This window comes from Physcomitrium patens, chromosome 13, assembly GCF_059467195.1.
Source record: "Physcomitrium patens ecotype Gransden chromosome 13, ASM5946719v1, whole genome shotgun sequence".
In the NCBI taxonomy this organism is placed as follows: Eukaryota; Viridiplantae; Streptophyta; class Bryopsida; order Funariales; family Funariaceae; genus Physcomitrium; species Physcomitrium patens.
Window position 1 is genome coordinate 907,059 of NC_143422.1, and position 19,157 is coordinate 926,215.

The following is a 19,157-nucleotide window of genomic DNA, read 5'->3' on the forward strand; positions in this document are numbered from 1 at the left end:
AATCGTCGTCAAGCTCGTTGGAGTATGTCTTTGTCAAGATTCGAGTTCATTATCACTTATCGGCCAGGAAAACAATAAGGTTTATCCGATGCCCTATCTAGAAGTTCTTATTTTGCACCAAAAGAAGGAGATGCAGCTTTTGAGCAACAAAGAACGGTCCTCTTGAAACCGGATCAATTTCATCTCCGAGCAATGAAATCAACATTGACTGTTGATTCAACTTTTCTCAAGCAAATCCAATCCAGTATGTCCTCAGACCCTCTTGTTTATGATATCGAGAATAATTCTTCCAAGTCTCATGATCCTTCTAAGTTTGAGTTCAAGAATAATCTATTATATTTTGAAGGACGCCTATATGTTCCAGAAGGAGAAGCACGTTTACGTGTTCTTCAAGCACGTCATGACTTTCCAGTAGCAGGGCACTTTGGATATAATAAGACTTTGGAACTCATATCAAGAGATTTTTGGTGGCTACAAATGTGGAAGTCAGTCAAAGACTTTGTACAATCATGTGATATTTGTTCAAGATCAAAAATTCCTCGTCATCGACCTTACGGACTTCTTCAGCCATTACCTATACCAGAACAACCATGGTCTTTTGTTTCTATGGATTTCATCACAGATCTTCCAAGCTCAAGATCTTATGATTCTATATTTGTGATAGTAGATCGTTTCACCAAGATGGCACATTTTGTGCCATGTACAAAATCTATCACAGGTGAAGAAACAGCTAAGCTTTTCATTGATAATATCTATCGCTATCATGGATTACCTAAAGATATCATATCGGATAGGGGAACTCAATTTGTGTCAAGATTTTGGAGGACCCTTTTCAAGATTTTAAAAGTGGACATAAAGCTATCTTCGGCTTTCCATCCTCAAACTGATGGACAAACAGAGCGCGTAAACCAAGTCTTAGAGCAATATTTAAGGTGTACTATCAACTACCAACAAGATGATTGGACAACCCTTCTGCCATTGGCAGAGTTTGCTTATAATAATACGGTACATTCTTCCACGCAACAAACACCTTTCTTTGCCAATTATGGCTATCATCCACGACTTGATACTTTTGATTTTTCAAAAGTTGATAATCCTGCAGCAGAAGATATGGCAAATCGGTTGTCAGAGTTACATGCAATAATGAAGACACAATTGAAGGAAGCTCAAGAATAACAAAAGATAAACGCAGATCTATATCGTAAGGTGCAACCACAAATCAACGTGGGTGATAAGGTATGGCTACTTCGTCGCAATATCAAGACTACTCGACCTTGTGACAAGTTGGACTATCGTAGGCTTGGCCCCTTTTCTGTTTCTGAACAGATCAACCCAGTTGCATATCGGTTACATCTATCGGAGTCAATGAAGATCCATCCTGTATTCCACGTATCTCTTCTTGAACCATATAAGACAGTGGATATACAAGGAAGAAGACAAATGCCACCGCCTCCTATAGAAGTAGATAATAATGAAGAATTTGAGGTGGAAGAGATATTAGACTCAAGGCGGCGCCGAAATAAGCTGGAATATCTTGTTCATTGGCGCGGATATGATATTAGTGAACGCACATGGGAGCCATCCAAGAATTTAGGAAATGCATCAGCTAAAGTCAAAGTTTTTCATCAACGACATCCATCAAAACCAAGATGAAAATCTCTCTTATAAAAGAGACAAGATTGAGGCAAGATAACATTCAATTTCCTATCCTTGTTTGTAACTTCTTTACATTTCTGACGCTAATTAGATGGAGAGCCAACAACCAGCGGATTCAACTCAAGAACCTTCGTACCCCTCATTTTATAGTTGTGTCGTTTCTTTGGACAATGTTGAGCAGTGTGCTTAGGTTCTCCGCAATATAAACATAATCCTTCTTGACGACGACAAATCTTTTCTTCCTCAGTTAGGGGTTTAAAATGTATCGCATCAATTTGCATGTCTTCTACTTCCGAATGTACGTTTGGCAAAGATGTTGATGTTGCCATTGAGTAATAATGTTGAGGTTCCCGTGAATGATTCTCAGATCGAAATTCAAAAAGTCGATTATCACATTTTACCGCAAAATCGATTGCTTGACTCAAAGTTTGAGGATCAGGTAAGTTGAGCATCAATTTCTTTACTTCGTATTGCAATCCATAAAGAAATTGACTGATGAGTGCAGCATCATCCCACTTGATGTCAATTGCAAGTTGTCGAAATTGTGAAGTATATACTGTTACTGAGCGATTTCCTCGTCGCAGAATTTGGATCTTATTTGTTGCAACACGAGTTGCATCGTGTTCACCATACATAGATCGAAACTCTGCCAAAAAAGCTTCCAAATTGTCCAATATTGGATTTCGTTGTTCAAGAAAAGACGAAAACCACGATAATGCAGAACCAGAAAGTAGAGTGCCAATAAACCTGACTTGTGATCCTGGAGTTGGATAGTTTTATGTTTGAAGTTGAATTGCCAATTGTACTTGATTGATGAACCCTCGAAACTTTGATCTCGTACCATCAAATTTCTCAGGTAAGGCAATTTTTGGTTCTCTAGTGCTTATAGGGTGTTGTACAATTGGAGAAGGAACGTGATTTGTTGTAGATGTTGAAGCAGCTCCGATCATCTCTATATCCCCACTTTCTGCTATTCTTGTTCTTTCATATGTTGGTGAATTGAGTTGATGCATCGCAAGCATTAACTCCCTCATTTGCTCTTGCATTTGTGCCATTGCACTCTTCATTTCAACAAGCTCTGCCATAATGACACTAAGAAGAAAAATTTGTTTGATATTGCTCAAGACAAAAGAAAAGAAAGACTTGATAACAAAGAAGATACTAAGAACAATATCAGTTTAGAAGTGGGTAATCCGCAAACTTCTAATACGCTTATGCCTTGTCAAGAGAAAGGGGTAATCCACTCTTACTCAAGAAAAACAAAGCTCTGATATTGTAAGTACACTCTTGTCAATCTGTCAAGGACAAGAACTCGATGAAAAAACAGTTCAGACAAGTAAGCCTTCACTCAAAGAAAAGTAACAAAATATGAATAATAAGTATGTATATTGAAAAGAGAAACTAGAATGGCTATTGCCAAAAGACAAGAAAACTAGAGACCCTTGAAACTAGACTAGAAGCAAGAAAGGAGTTGACAAGAGTGAAGAAGCCTTCACTCTTGTCTCTATATATACTATCTAACTAGGGGCTACGTGGCGACGTTCTATAGAACCTCCAATATGTGTTGACTTTGTAGGACACATGCCTTGACTTACAAGGCAAGTTTTTCTACGTGTGGGCCACATAGTTAGCTTGATCTTCAAGCTAACAACATGTGTGGCACATGGCCAACTTGTTGACCACGTTTCTAATCCAAAAAGTCAATTAAAGACACCTATGAAGTCAAAGCAGCGTCTAGGAAGGTTTTAGGAAGCTTCTATATTAAATATTATAGAATTAACTTACTTTTATCTACTTTTACTTACTTCTACCTATTTCTATATGTAATTATTAGCTTACATGATTATGGCCGTGATACAAATGTGATTCGATGTTTGGATCACTAGCATATATTGTCTATGAAGCTACTAGGTATTATTCAAATAAAAAACTTTGTTGTCAAACTGGGACTTAATCATTAAGGTAGTGGAGTGTTGATGCCACCAACTAAGCCATGTGTAGGTAACAAAGGGAATATAGCAAGAGCGGCAATCGCAATACTAGCATCTAATTTTTTGAAAGTCCAACTTGTACAAAAAAATAATGTTCCAAATTTGCATATGTGATTTGAGCCTTGAATTCACTTAAAATATAAATGAAATTATAATTTATTAAGTTCAAAGATAGATTTTCAATTATCACAAAAGTAAGAGGTATATTTGTTATTATGAAGATTAAAAGAATATTTTTGATATTTTAAAATATTTTAATGGTATTTATGATATTTTTTCTTATTTTATTAATAATATTTTTTTCTTTTAAATCCATTTATAGTTTATTATTAAATGCCTCAGAAGATAATCCTCTAAAATTTATGTATTACTTCTAATTAAAAAACTACATTTAAAATCTAATTTTTCTTTCTACCTGATGACATCTTTACTATTTAAAGCTTATAAAATTATATTAGGCTCATTAAAATCAAATAAAGAACATGAATAATTTGTAAATAAGACATGATCATAATATTTGTTTAGTAATTAACTTTTTGTTGATCTTGTGGATTGTATTGATAGGATGGATGATAAAGATCTTAAATTACTTAAACCAGTATCATTGATTATATTATTATTATTTGATAAAAGAATTTTTGAAGCAATTAATAATATAGAAAATAACTATCATGTTGTAAATTATTTTGAGTATAAAAATCATTACTTTGAACACTTTGAACATTGGTGTCATAAAAAAACATACAACCATTAGATAATATTGATTGTCAATAAATATCATGATGTTAAAGTAAAATAAAAATATTATTTAATTTTTTTTATAAAAAAATATTTTGTATGATATCTATTTTAAGTTTTATTTCAATCAAGGCATATTGTGCTAATAAATCTATTTTATTTTTATTATTATTTTTATTGATTCTTTTTTTGAATAAATAAATCTTTTAATAAGATAATTTTATCAAAAGTAAGATTTTGACTAGCACAATATTTTCTTATATTTCTATCATACAATAGATAATACTTTATGCCTTATAATTTACTATAGATAAAAAAATATATTTACTATTTTTTGTATTAAGTTTTTATTGGTACTTATTTAGAACATATACATATGTTGTATATCTACAAATATTCAAGTAATTTAAATTAAAAGTTTTATTTTACCATAATGTCAAAAGAATCATTGAAGCTTCTAATGCCTTTTAAAAGATTCTATTTTATATATAATAAGTCGTGGCTATGGCATCTACTTAAAATAAATTTGATAATCTAAATGTATGCAACATAGATCTAGCATACTTTATTAACTCTCTATTCTTTTGCTCTCTAACACCATTTTATTTTGGTAAATAGGATATAATAAATTGACATATTATTCTATATTGAATACATAAATTATTAAATTCTATTGATGTATATTTTTTCATATTGTTTGAATATAAAGTTTTAATTTTATGATTTTTTTGATTTTTAATATAAGTTTAATTAATTTGGAATATTTGAGATATCTCTAATTTATACTTTAAAAAATATATATCATTTAAATCTTAAACAATCATCAATGTAGATGAAAAAATCGGTAAAATCTTTAATAGATCTAATTTTCATAGAACCGTATATATTGATATAGACCAACTCAAGTGATTTTGAATCATATAAAATTTTGTCTTTGAAAAAAGAATTTTTATATTATGTTTTAGCTAAATAATTTTTTTTACAAAGGAAGATTTGATATATTTACCAATATATTTATATCAAGCTTACTCATTTCTTTTAATGTATATTAATTGACATATCTTAGACAATGATTTTATATAATAATTCTTTTTGTAGGTATTTATTAGTGATGCGATGACATCAAAAAATATTCCAAGCAAAGTTGTACCAATAAAAGTTATTGTTTATTAGCACAATTACAAAGCAATAGTAGATTTTACAAAGTTGTGTTAGTAAAAGCTACTATGGTAATTAATAGTGGCAGTGCAAAAAAAGTAGGGTATTAAGCAAAGCTTAAGAAAATTTTAGACACATAAAAATCCATTGGAAAAACTTTGAGGCTCTCTTTTTGGATTAGGTGATTGGTTGTCTATGCAGTAGTACTTTATGTGCTAATAGTTTCACTCAGTTTAGCAATCACTTCAATAATATACATGACTATAGATTTTTTTGCACAAAGAATAAAAGAGTCATTAGTTTCATTGAGATTAGTGTGAACTTGATATTTTTAAGTCTCTTTAAAGTGTCCTATATTAATTCAAAATTAGAATATAGCTTTTTCAATGCATTAATAAGCTATTGTGACAATGTCTATCATCTATTGATGTATTTTTAACCATCAAAACTTGAGGACAAAAAATTGTTTAGTTATTCAAAATAAATATGATTGTTTAAAGCTAAAAAAATTAACCTCTAATATATAGAGATTTTCAATTTGATTATTTTTAATTATAAAATATTTTCTATCTTTAGAATATATTTTAATATGATAATAACTATAAAAGAATTCACTCTTTTATATTAAAAAATGCTTAAATATATAGACAATAAACTTCTAGTTAAAATTAGTATATGTAAAACTTCTTGAGTATTTATGATTCTATAATTTTTGAATTTAATTTGTATTATACTTTTACCAATAGCTTTATGCTCTTTATCAACTTCCATATATATAATTAATAGAGAATTTAAAATATGATATGATGTAAACCACTCTTTAATTAATAACATCTAATATATTATTTTAGTATCCAAATACCACATAAATAAATTTATAAGTTCATCTTTGTTAGTAATAATAAATAAATATAGTATATCTAATTTTTTTAAATTTTAAGTTATAATTTCTATTTAAAATAATATTGGCTTGAGGTTATTATGCACCATTTGTCTTTTCAAATGCAAAAATTATACAATTAAGTCATTTATATCATAAATAATAATAATGATGACATATTAATGGTTTGTAATAATTTATTTTATTGGCACTTTGTACTTTATGTGATCTATTTGTTGAAATGTTGTTCTTAAATGTATAATTAATCAAAATATTTCTGACAATCAACTACAAACACGTCTAAAGTCAAATCCACATCTATGAAGCTTCTAAGAAGCTATGCTATAAGATATTATCAAATCTATCTATATTTATCTTCTATCTAATACTTTTTATCTAAATATATATCTATATCTATGATAAATTTATAATAATTTTACATATTTTTGTTCATCATGAATAATAAGTGTTGATTCTAAAACTTTGTCAATCATTTATTGAAACTCTTCAATAAATTCTACTACAACTATTTCTTTATTCATAGATAATTGAAATAATTTCTTTTGTGTTGTGACTTATATTACAAGATAAACTTGTTTATATATGAATTCTAACTTATTTTATATTTCTTTAAAAAATTTAAGACACTTTGTCAAATTAACTTATTTATCACTATAATGCAATATGATACTTTATCTTACTTTAGCATCTTTAATTTCTCATGCAGTTTGCAATGCCAAATTTAAATTCTATTGTATTTGTAATAAAAATAAAATAAAATAAGATAAGAATAATTCATATTTTAATACTTTATAAATCATATTTAGTAGATGTCAAATTACTATATATGGCTTATTAATTGAATTTAAAGTAGCAATGATTAATTAATTTGTTATTTGACAAATAGTCAATAAATGACATAGATATTTGTTTTTGCTTCTAATTATTCAATTTTTATAGCACTGACTCATATCCAATACTTTGATACAATGATTAATGAAAAAACAATTAATTAATTAAAAAATAAACTAAATAGTAATAATTATCTTTTATTATGCTTGTAAGATATGTATTACAAAAGTTGATGACAACTTGAATAGTTGAAGGACTAAATATGAAAAGACATGATCTTAATATATAAATATAATAATTATTTTTAATACATTATATATATATATATATAAAATTCTAAATGTAATCTATAATTTCTTATAATATTTAAGACGAGTTAATATTTTATAAAAATTCATATATTTATATATATATATATATATATACAAGAGTTGCCAAAAGAAATCAATATTGCTGAGGCATTTTTAATGCTTTATTAGCCAATTCTCAACTTCACAATGAAGTACTTAATAAACACAACATGAGAGTAATTTAATAATATGTTTTCATGCATTTATGTGTGTGGTAGTCATTTCACTGTTCACAATTTATTGAAATTCTATTCAACTTAATTGTATGTAAGGACGCTTACTTTAAACAAACCGTGGGAGGGTTTTGAAAAAACTGTTGAGGAATACGATTTCAAGCTTAAGTTCAAGGATGGATGCACATGCAGGTGGATGAAATATGCCGTTGTCAGTGGATGTAAGACCCGACCGGACTGGACCCACCAGAAGGGCGGAAAGGGGCAGGGCAGTGCAGGCACGCGCTGCCTGCAGGTGGATGGATGGACGGATGGATGAGAGAGAGGGGGTAGTGTAGGGTAGGGCCAACAACAGCTCACACACACACAGCATCTCCATCATCCCCCAGACCCCCCACTTACTTACCCACCTGCCTGCCTTCCCACCTACCTATTCATCCATCCATCCATTCATTCATTCATACATCCTTGACACCCACGTCTCCATCCATCCCACGTGGTGCGTCATAGAATCGAAGCCTGAGATCTGACACACACAACACTGAGTGAGTGACAGAGAGACACAGACCTATGGAGATAGAGAGCTAGAGAGGCTCTCAGCCGTCAGATCCAACCATTTCATCTTGGCCCCGTTACCACGGTTTCACTGGGAGCGCGGGGGGAGCGTGGCGGGGCGGACAGGAACTGGCCCGGGGCGGGAGGGAGGGCGTCAAGTTAATTGCAATTATATATTTATATATAATTTTGAATCTCCCTTTCTCTCTCTCAAGTAATGCTTTACTTCATACCTTCTGATGAAGTGATGCACTACTTAATGAGGAGCAGTGCAGTGCACATTTGTCAAACGGAGGGCACCCATGTGATAGAATATATATATATATATATATATATATATAAATAAAGGAACAAATGTAGAGAACAACAACAACAACCCAGAAGACAATGCTACACATTCTGAAAAGCAGATAACTTGTGTGTGTACTTGTGATCCACTTGACATGCTGTAATCTCTCACAACGAACATCACCAGGAACAGCCAACTCCGGTGTTGCTTGCTTGCTTCCTTCCTTCCTTCCTTCGTTATCAGTTGATACTCTACCACCCATAAAATCCAAACACACTAATTTACTCCAAACCCTAACTTTTTCTCGAGATTTCTTGTAACTGACAATTACAACTAGTGAATGTGCAGGTGGTGATACTACTTTAATTCGAGATACTTGCGCCAGATTGTCAATGGCTTGCTAAAAGTCCACCAAATAATTCGCACGTTTCGACACTACTTGTGGAAAGAACTGGGATATTCAATCTGCATCCCTGGTCACCACATTTGTGCGTTGCACTTGGGTTCGATCCTAAAATCACAAAGCTTCTGCTCTCACTGCACTAAGTCCCTCAGTTTCACTATTTACAATGAGAATCTATATACATATATATATATATATATATATATATAATTGTATTGCTTGGTCATTCTTGACTAAAACAAAATGTGTCCAACCTGACAGATTATTTTTTAAATCATTTAAAATGGGTTAAAATGGGTTTAAAAGAAACTTGATAAAATGTTACAATTTTTATTTATTATGAAATTGGAAAATTCGAAATCATGTCAATCTTTTATATCAGAATGGGAAAACTTACCTCGGTTATATTTCAGTAATGGGAATCGTAATTTTTTGGCTATTAAAATCTGTTTCTGTTTACTAGAGTAGTAATCAAAACACTATTAAATTCAGAAATTTTGACGTAAAATTGCTTTAATGCAACAAATTGTTCTATTTTCAATGTCCATTACTTCAAAACATTGTTGAAATTAGCTGTGCAATATTTTTTTATGAATTTGTCTGGTTCTTTTTTACTTTAAAATTATAAATTATACATAAACTAAAATAATTTCATCAAAATTTAGATTACATATATGTATTTATAAAAAAATATTCTTATTAGTCTTTAGAAGAAATTTATTGGTTTCTTTTTTCTTTTCTTTTTAAATTTCAAATTTATATTTAAGCGATTGATAAGTTAGTAAAGAAAAGAACCATGCTAAGAAGGTAGAAGATTTTTAGTTTGTTATTATTATCTGTATGTAAACATTTATTATGATTTTTCTCCACAACTTTTATACAATATATTTGTATATATATATATGTATGTATGTGTGTGTGTGTGTGTGTGTATAATAGTCTTTTCTTACAAGTTCCAAAACAAGTGAATGAAGTTTTGTAATATATTTCTGAAAATAAATAAAATTTCATAAATTTCCGAAATTTCCGTTCTATAAAAAGTCTTTGATGAACTAAATTTTTCTTATATATAAATTAAAGAATAAATTATTTGTAAGATTAAGTAGTGTTAATGTTACTTTTAATATTAAAAATCAATTACACCGTTTTCTTATAACTGTCAGAGACATCAAAGTAAAAAGTTTCATTATTTAAAGAAATGTTTTTTATTCTTCATATTTCACTATAAAATCACGATTTTCAAAAGAAAAAATTGCACGAAAATCACAATTTGTACAATTTGTCATAAAAAATTGCATGAAAATCACAGTTTGTACAATTTGTCAATGTTCATTTTTATTTTTATTTTGTTTGTGTAATACAATTTTTTCACCACACACACACACACACACACACACATATATATATATATATATATATATATACATATACTGATGTGAAGTTTTTATTTTTTATTTTTTATGAAGGGGTGGAATTTTTATTCGTTTGATATCAGTTTAAATTGATGAATCTGTGTTTAATGCTAATTTTCTATCCTGGCCATGTTGCATGTATTTTTAGAATATACACATGCGTTTATAATTTTCTCAAAATAAATATACATAAGACACACATGTATCAATGTATTTATTTTTCCAATTGTATTTCTTTAAAATATAGTTTAAATTGTCAGACAGTATAACGGGACACTTATATAATATTTTTTAAAATCCAATGAAAGCATTCGTTTTTAGAAAATGATCATCAGTAAAACAAATTTACGATAAAACCATGTACTTAATATGATTGTACTAACTTGTGCACATTACTTTGTCAGGTTTTATTGGTTTTAGCTCAATTATAACAAATCTAACCGTTGCTCTAGAACAAAAAAAAATTATACGTTTTGCAATGTAATTTCAATAGAAATTAGCACATGTTCAATTGTTACTTGACCCATCTGTTAATCATACCAGAATTAGTGCTGACAGTAGATTAAGGTCTAATGATACATTGAGATATGAAATGATAATAACATAACTTCAATGAAACTGCTCACATGTGTGCATGTGTTTAACTGTTATTCACATGTGATTTATGCAAAATAATCTCATTTCCAAGTGATAAAAAACTAAACGCTCAATGAATATTCTCATCATCTTCTATGATTATGGTTTTTGAATGATTCAAAGCATGAATCGTAAAATTTGAGAAATTCTGTACACAATAGTTTCTTTTTTTGTTTGTTTTAAATACCTCTAGAATATATTAAAAAAAAACCCAAGAAAAAAATGGATATGAAAGTGTGTGTGTCATGTTACATTCCAAGCATAAAACAAACTGTAATGAGCTTTATTGACATTGATTCTAAAAGAGCTATTCTGGAAGCTCGGGACCAAATACTACAATCTCTTGGACTTGTAGAGGAAAGAGTTTTGTCAAGTCTTGGATTAGAGAGAAGAATACTTGTTTTCTGGAACACAAGTAAAAAAACACCCTCTCAACAATAACAATAATCATATACATTAACCCAGACTCAGTGAGCTCATACAATCCATACCAAATTTCATGTCGACATGTAGAAACATATTATAACACCATTATATCAAGCGTAAACTTATCTAATTTAGACTACGAACTTTCATCATGCAATATGTAGGTGTGATAGTTTTACACACACACGTTGACATAAAACATATAAAATGCTTGCAAATATAGTAAGACAGTGAACAAATTTCATTATATAATTCTCTATGTTTCAAATCTTTACATCAGCTGATAATTCATTCAGAAATTCGAAAAGAAAATGGAGTGAATGCTACAACAATGAAATATGGGATAAGTTGTTTTTGGTGATGAATTGCAAGGATCGTTAGTGCAGGTGTACATTGAAGTGCTGCATAGCCAAATTGATGAGCCTCATCCTCCGGCGCAGCATCGCCTTGAGCCTTGTCACACCCTTTTTATATTTATACCTAATTTTTTTATTTATTTATACTTAAATCTCATTTTAATATTTTTTGGAGTTGTAAGTTTGATCAATCAAGTGATTGTTTGTGGAAATTTTAGATCTGTAGAAATACCATCATTTTTTCATTTTTGTTTCTTAAATATTCTAAATAGTAAAGTAAAATTCATTGGATAAAAAGTTATGAGAATTAGTTTCTGGAAATTTGCAATATCCATTCAATATTTATTTGATTATTAAAATTATAGAATTATTAACTCCTTTTCGTGTAAAGGATGGAGAAATTGAAATTTATTATTTTTTTGTATTTAGATGTATTATTTAATTTTTTGAAAAAATACATTAAAATAAGATAGATTTGAAATTTTATACAACTTGATTAATATGTTATTACTATTGTTATTATTATTGTTTATTTTGAAAATGACTTATGAAGGTATATTATTAAATAATAAGTAGGCATGTTCTTGAAAATTTTCAAAAAAACTTCTTATTAGTATTCAAAGTCCTGAAAATTTATTAGCTCATATAAAAAAAATATTTATCTTGTGTTAGATTTTAATTTATTTTTTAAGTATAAACATTTTTAGAAAATTTTAAAATTAATTCAATACTTATATTAAAGAATTATTATTTTTATTTCTATTTTATTTTCTTTGAGATATAACAAGTATAATTTTTTTTATTCAAGTCTATATAAATGATATAAATCCAAGTGAAGTTTCTTTTTTAAAAAAATTATCATAATATTAAATATTTTTTATATTTTTTACATACATTAATAAGTTTTTGACAATAATTTTAAATCTAAAAATTTATATAAGATTCTATTATTATTAATTTTTTTTTCTATAGCTCGATAAGAAAACTTATTTGGGGTCTATTTTTAAAATATTTCTATTAAAAATCATAATTTTTTTATTCAATATTTAAAAAAAATACTATGAGTAAAATTATTCATAATTTTTTAAACACATTTATCATCTTCAATTGTAGTAGTTTAAGTAAAATATTTTATTTTTTATATAAAATTTAGTATCTAAGGTAGCTAGGGATTCCAATTATGATCAATTTTTTTTCTCGACATAACTACTAAGTTTTCTACCTATTTGTGACCTTCATATCTCTTTGCTCTCCTTGGCATGTACATTCTTATTTCATTTCATTGCAACCATTTGCTTCCTCTATGCCCTTAAAGTTTTTTCATAATACTTTTTTTTTTACATTTTTTTTATGTCAATACTTGCTATTCTTGCTTAAATTTGTTTTGTTAAAGTTCTTCATTGCTAGTAGTATACAATTGGAAGAAGTGCAATCAACTTTGACTAAATATGTATATGTATATATATATATATATATATATATTTACTAATTGAAATGTTGTAGTTGAAAAAACATTTACTTTTTACTATGTCTCTTCCAAATGTTGTTTCTAATACATGTAAGATTCTACTCTCATAATTAATTTAATTTAAGCAAAAGACACTTATAATTCATAAAGACATGAGCTAAATGTCTAGAAATAGATACAATAATAATTATTAGAAATATTTGTAGTTCATACTTATGCATATGGCTACATCATTTAATAAAAGATTAGTATATATATATTTTTTAATTATTCAATACGTAATTTTATTAAAAATGTATAGCATGTATAGTAGTATAAATATTTGTGTTTGTTTTAGTAACTTGTGATTTTTTAATTTTAATTTATTATTAGTAAGTCTTATGAATATATAGTAATAAATTTTAATACTTTTAGAAATTATAGTTTTCTATATAAGAAAATAACTTTATTAGTTGCATGATTTGTATGAAATGATTTTTGTTCCATCTATTGTGTGATATTTTCTAATCATTGCCACTTTTTTCTTTGTCTATTTTATCTCTTATTAAAGAATATTTTGAAGAATCATAAACTAAACTAGATGTGAGGTTTGGAATTGACTGATCTATGTGATAATCCTAATCTTTTACTTTTTTAGCTTGTACTACTTAATTAGCATCTAAACACTCTTCAACTAAGTCATAACTATATCATTATGCTTGTTACAATGTATATTCTTTAGTGATTCCAGGTCTTCATTTCTAAATAATATCTATTGTCTTGTGCAAATAACTCTTAAATTTTGCAAGTGGCTTTTACTTATATTCTTGAGTGCCTACATGTGAAAAATCTTTTGCAACAATCTAACCTTGGGATGTAAAAATCCAAACTTTTTATGGCACCCTACCACTCTTAATGGCACCTAAGGTTTGAGACCCAAAGACTCTCCCACTATTATACCCACACAAGTACAACAACTTCTTTGAGCCATTACAACGTGTTTCAGAAATGGTAGTTTGTTTTTATTTGCTACCTAGTCAAAATAACAAACAATTAAAAATGTTCAAGTCTTGTTTATCAGTTTAGGTGGTGGTCATGAAGGGACATCACTAGCATCTAATGTTCGTTCAGGTTGCGACATCACTTGTGGAAGAATGCCTCACGTCTGTATGAATGTCTGTATGGCAAATTGCTGTTGTGAGTCTATCTCAAGAAAGAAAGCAGAAAGAAGGTGTAGATCATGAAGACGAGGGAGCACTAGTATGCGAAAACATGAACTTGGGTGGCACTAGTAGTATTAGTCGTGGTGATGTGACTAGTAGTAGTGATGTGAAGGGAGTAGTGCCCGTCGGTGGGGACATCTGGTACCCGGGACGCCCTCAGCCCCGTGGAAATGGGCATTTTGTCCAGGATGTTGACGAGCCCCGAGTGGCGAGGAGAGGAGAGGAGGGGCGCCGTGGAATTCAGGTGTGGCGGTGCGGTGCAATGCTCATGCCCGGCATCTCTTCCAACGCAAAACCCTCTCTTTGCATCGGATCCAACACCAGGACGGCAGAGCTTGTCATCGCAACTGGATGGAGCACCCAGCTACTTGGTCCCACTTTTTCTCGCGTTTTTTGTCGTACATCATTTGAGTAAGAGTTTCTTCTCCTTCTTCACGTTTTCACCTAGGAGGGCAACAAGTTGTGATATTTAAGAAATCTCCACACGAGTAAAGGGTTCCAACAAGCGGCATAGGTTTTGTTCAAGTGGATTGGGCATTGTGTCCCGCCACACCGATTTTGGTGTTTAGGGTTTGGAGTAGAGAATTGGAGAGGAGTCTGCGCAGCTATGGAGCAAGCGTCGCGTAAGTACTCTGTCTTCGACGTGGAAGTTTTGAAGTGGGAGCTGGAGCGAATTGGTGTCAAGGCGCTACATGTCTTCACCATTTGGACGTGAGTATTGCTTTTCGCCTTGAGCCTTTGGACTAACTGGTTCAGTTTGAGTTTTCAGTTGACTCAAGTGTATTTTGGCGTGTTTCGGACAGTCTGCACCAGGCATTGGGTTCCCTACGACGTGATGGGGATGTGGGGAGGTGTCGCTTATTCTCAGAGGGTCACTTGCAGGGTTGCTCCATATTCTTGCATTTGACCTGCATTGTGTTGCCCATTCCTTGAGCAGGTGGACATGGATTTGGCACTTCCATTTACCTATCTATGCTGTAAACTACTTTGTATTCAGCCGAATTTGCATATTCCACAGTTTATTACTTTTTGTGTTTTCTGTGCCCGTTTTTAAGGTCAGGAGGAGGCCACACACGATATGTGTTGTAGGATGTATGTATCCGAGTTAGCAAAATTCCAAGGACACCAAATAAGTTTTCTTCGAAGTATTTCGAATCCAGGTTGATTATGAGGAATATATTGTGTTTGTTACCCGAGCCAAGTTTCTGAGGCTGATCCTGATGAATCTGCTGCAGACCTAATCGTTTATCATCTCTAAGTCTCTTTGCAGACGTGGTCTATTGTTTTGGCTTAATGGCAAATAGCTCACGCAGCGTTTGTGTGCAGAGGAAAAATTATAATGCCTCCAAAGCAGATCCCTCGTCTCGTGGTATTTATCTGTATAATTATTATTATTTTCATTAATCTAACAGGCACTACCCTGCCGTGGCAGGCATGTTTTAGCACATCCAGATACAGAAGCGCATGATGTGCCTGGACTGCCTTTTGCTGCTATCGATATGATAAAAGAGAAATTCAAGACATTGACGTCGCAAGTTAAAGATCAGGAAACATCTGCGGATGGCACGACAACAAAGCTTTTGATCCAGTTACAGGTACGCCTCTACATCAAGTTATGCTCTCCATCAAGACGAAGGTTGTGCACACGATGTCTCGTAGCTGCGTACGTGGCTTTTGCAGAAAATCGTAAGGGACCAGCCACGGCTTGTACTGCTCTCATGGTGAAAGAGAAGGAACACGCTGATTGTGTATATTCGTATATGTAGGGTGGGCAGTCTGTGGAGGCAGTGATAATGAGACATGATGCTGGAGCAGGAAAATACGCTGGTGGACCTCGTCAAGGTGGCTCTCGGGCCACTTTGTGTGTTTCATCTCAGGTCAGATTTTTGTAGGCACCTTACTATTTCTATATCATAGGCTGGTGTTATCCTTCTCTGTCCCTTTCTCTCGAGGCTGATTGCAGCATCCTTGCATAGACTATTAAAGAATGGTCGAGTCAAAAGCGTATTTCTCACTCGTTGGCATAGATAGTGAGATGTGTTCCTTCACATGCAAAATCATCCTTTAAATATATATATTTTCATTTTTTTTTCTGTGTGTTCTACTGAAGGTGGGGTGCCAAATGGGTTGCACATTTTGCGCCACAGGCACTATGGGCCTGAAAGGTAATCTGTCTGCTGGCGAGATTGTAGAACAACTCGTTCATGCTTCTCAAGTTACTCCCATCCGTAATATTGTATTCATGGTACGACACCCATCTTTAACTCGCAGACGAATGACCCTTGTTAGATGATATGCGTATCTCAAAATATGTGGAGGATTTTATTTAGTTCTGTGAAATTGTTTCTGTGGTTGTTAAATCTGGAAGTTAATGTTCGAAACAGGGCTAAATGCGTGTTTGTGACTGGTTTGGTGTATTGTGTTAGGGCATGGGAGAACCTTTGAACAACTATAAATCAGTTGTTGAAGGAATACAAATAATGACTGGACGCTGCTTCGGTTTGTCACCATCTCACATTACCGTCTCTACTGTACGCAGTCCGTTGCTCGTGTCAAACCCTCAATTATTTTCTTGTGTATCACTATGGTGGTACTTAGTCCGTGATGCTATCCTTGTGCCAGAACTGTTGCTTCTTAGTTGTGGGTAACTGGAGACTGGGTGGATCTTAACTACAAGTTTGAACTGTTGCTGTTTTCTTTTGTATTTATTCTGTAGTTCTGGCATCGTTGTTGTCTCTGATGACCATGTTACAATATTTTCTGATTTCGCCTCAGGTCGGAGTGATTCCACGTATTTTGTCAATAGCCAATGACTTACCAGGCGTAAATTTAGCACTTTCACTCCATGCACCAACGCAAGAACTGCGATGCCAAATTGTACCTACTGCGAAAGCTTATCCTTTGCATAAACTAATGGCTGCTCTGAATTCTTACCAAACGATCAGGTCTCACCTTCTAGCCTGGACAGTCCTCTTGGTAGACATACTATGACATCTGTTAATGCAGAATAACATTGTGCAAATTTTATCGTACTTTTTTCTATTTGCAAGTTCTAGTTTCGGTATCTGAATGGAAGTTGCTTCACGCCAGCAGTACAATATTGTTGACTTCTGTGTTTAATGCAGTCGACGGCGTGTGTTAGTGGAGTATGTAATGCTTGCTGGTATCAACGATTCTGATGAAGTGGCCCACCAACTCGGAACTCTTTTGAAGGATCATAATGTGGTAAGGGTTGTCGAAGTCCTTATGGCTTTCTGGATTGGTGCCTGCTGTAAGCTGTTTTTACCGTGAAGAGTTTGTCGAGCTTTTTAAAGTACATAACATTACAATCTGTTTGATTAAATTATTACGTCTATCTTTTAAACTTTATTTGAATTTGGCTTGTGCGTCAATTTTTGTTTTGGTCTTTCCTGCGTGTCTTCAATGTTCATTTCCTAAGATTGAGGTTGGTTTTTCTTTCAGACCCTTAATTTAATTCCATACAATCCGGCTACATCATCCGACTATAAGCCCACTTCGCAAGAAGATCTAACACGTTTTCAGAAGATCTTGAGAGGAGTACATGGCGTAAGGACCACCATTCGGCAAGAAATGGGACAAGACATTGCAGGCGCCTGTGGCCAGCTTGTGATATCGCAGTCAGTAAAACAATCACCCAAACTAACCGATATAGAGGATATGTGTTCATCATGACACGGAGGTCAAAACGACTCTCGTTTGTGTCACGTGTTCCATGTCGGGGATCATCCAGGTTGCAGCACCGGATCAAATGGCGGCGACCTAGTGTAGTCCTGTCTCCTTGTCCGATTTCTCAACCTCATTGGTTTTCTATTGTTCAGTTTCTAGTAACAAGCAGTCACTGCGAAGAAAGAATCTGGTTGGAATTGCTGTGGTAAGGTTGATCAGTTTGGAACAGGTTGTTTTTTTTTAATCTCTCAACAATCCAAAATTTCATAATGGTCAATCTCTAGCAGAATGGTTAGTGATTTGTCTTGCATTGGTTGCATGTCCAGGTCAAGCATTAGAAACTGCCTCCTATATCTCGGCCTATATCTCGGCCTTGCCATGAATAATGTGGAGTGCTTGTAATCTTGTCAAGTCCAATGAAGACATTTTTATTGGTGCTAGTGAGTTGGCTGATTGACTTAAGCTTGTAAATTTGAATGTTGGTAGTGTTAGACTTCGTGTTTGAATGTTGCTATTAGTGATGTTAAACCCACTGTCAATAAAATATAATTGCTATTTCTATCAAAATAATGGTTAACCATTTTCTGATTTTCTGTTTGTTTGTTTGTTTGTTTTGTTTTGTTTTTTGTCATGTCCCTTTTGTCACTTCTTTTTCGTGATTTGTCTCCAATTTCCTTTCAATAAAAAGTAGTTTTCTTTTTCTTGTTTCTACCTTGGTAACTAACTTCTTATTCTCAACTTCTCTACAATATGTCATGTTTATGTAAAGTGACCCAACACACTAATTTTGCCCACTCTTCCTTCAAGCTCTTCTATTACAATCCTTTGTAAGTATTTTGTTTTCAATCCTTCTTTTTCACTTGTGAATTTAGCACATCATTTAGTACAAAATTGAAGGATTGGTGAGAGAGAGTGAATCCTTATG

At 32.0% G+C, this 19,157-nt stretch overlaps 1 protein-coding gene and 1 long non-coding RNA gene across 2 annotated transcripts; one reads left to right on the plus strand and one right to left on the minus strand.

The window, feature by feature from the left end:
* Positions 1-7,733: 7,733 nt before the first annotated feature.
* On the minus strand, positions 7,734-9,343 carry LOC149987893 (uncharacterized). Its single transcript, XR_016505948.1, has 2 exons — positions 8,781-9,343; positions 7,734-8,324 (listed from the first exon to the last, which is right to left on the minus strand). It is a non-coding gene; the product is annotated as an uncharacterized LOC149987893 (long non-coding RNA).
* Positions 9,344-14,451: 5,108 nt separating this feature from the next.
* LOC112290851 (uncharacterized) lies at positions 14,452-18,672 on the plus strand. Its single transcript, XM_024537631.3, has 8 exons — positions 14,452-15,256; positions 15,978-16,140; positions 16,312-16,422; positions 16,656-16,790; positions 16,972-17,076; positions 17,321-17,490; positions 17,671-17,770; positions 18,008-18,672. The coding sequence occupies exons 1-8, from the start codon at positions 15,153-15,155 to the stop codon at positions 18,236-18,238; spliced, it is 1,119 nt and encodes a 372-aa protein (XP_024393399.1). The 5' UTR covers positions 14,452-15,152; the 3' UTR covers positions 18,239-18,672.
* The last annotated feature ends 485 nt before the right edge of the window (positions 18,673-19,157 follow it).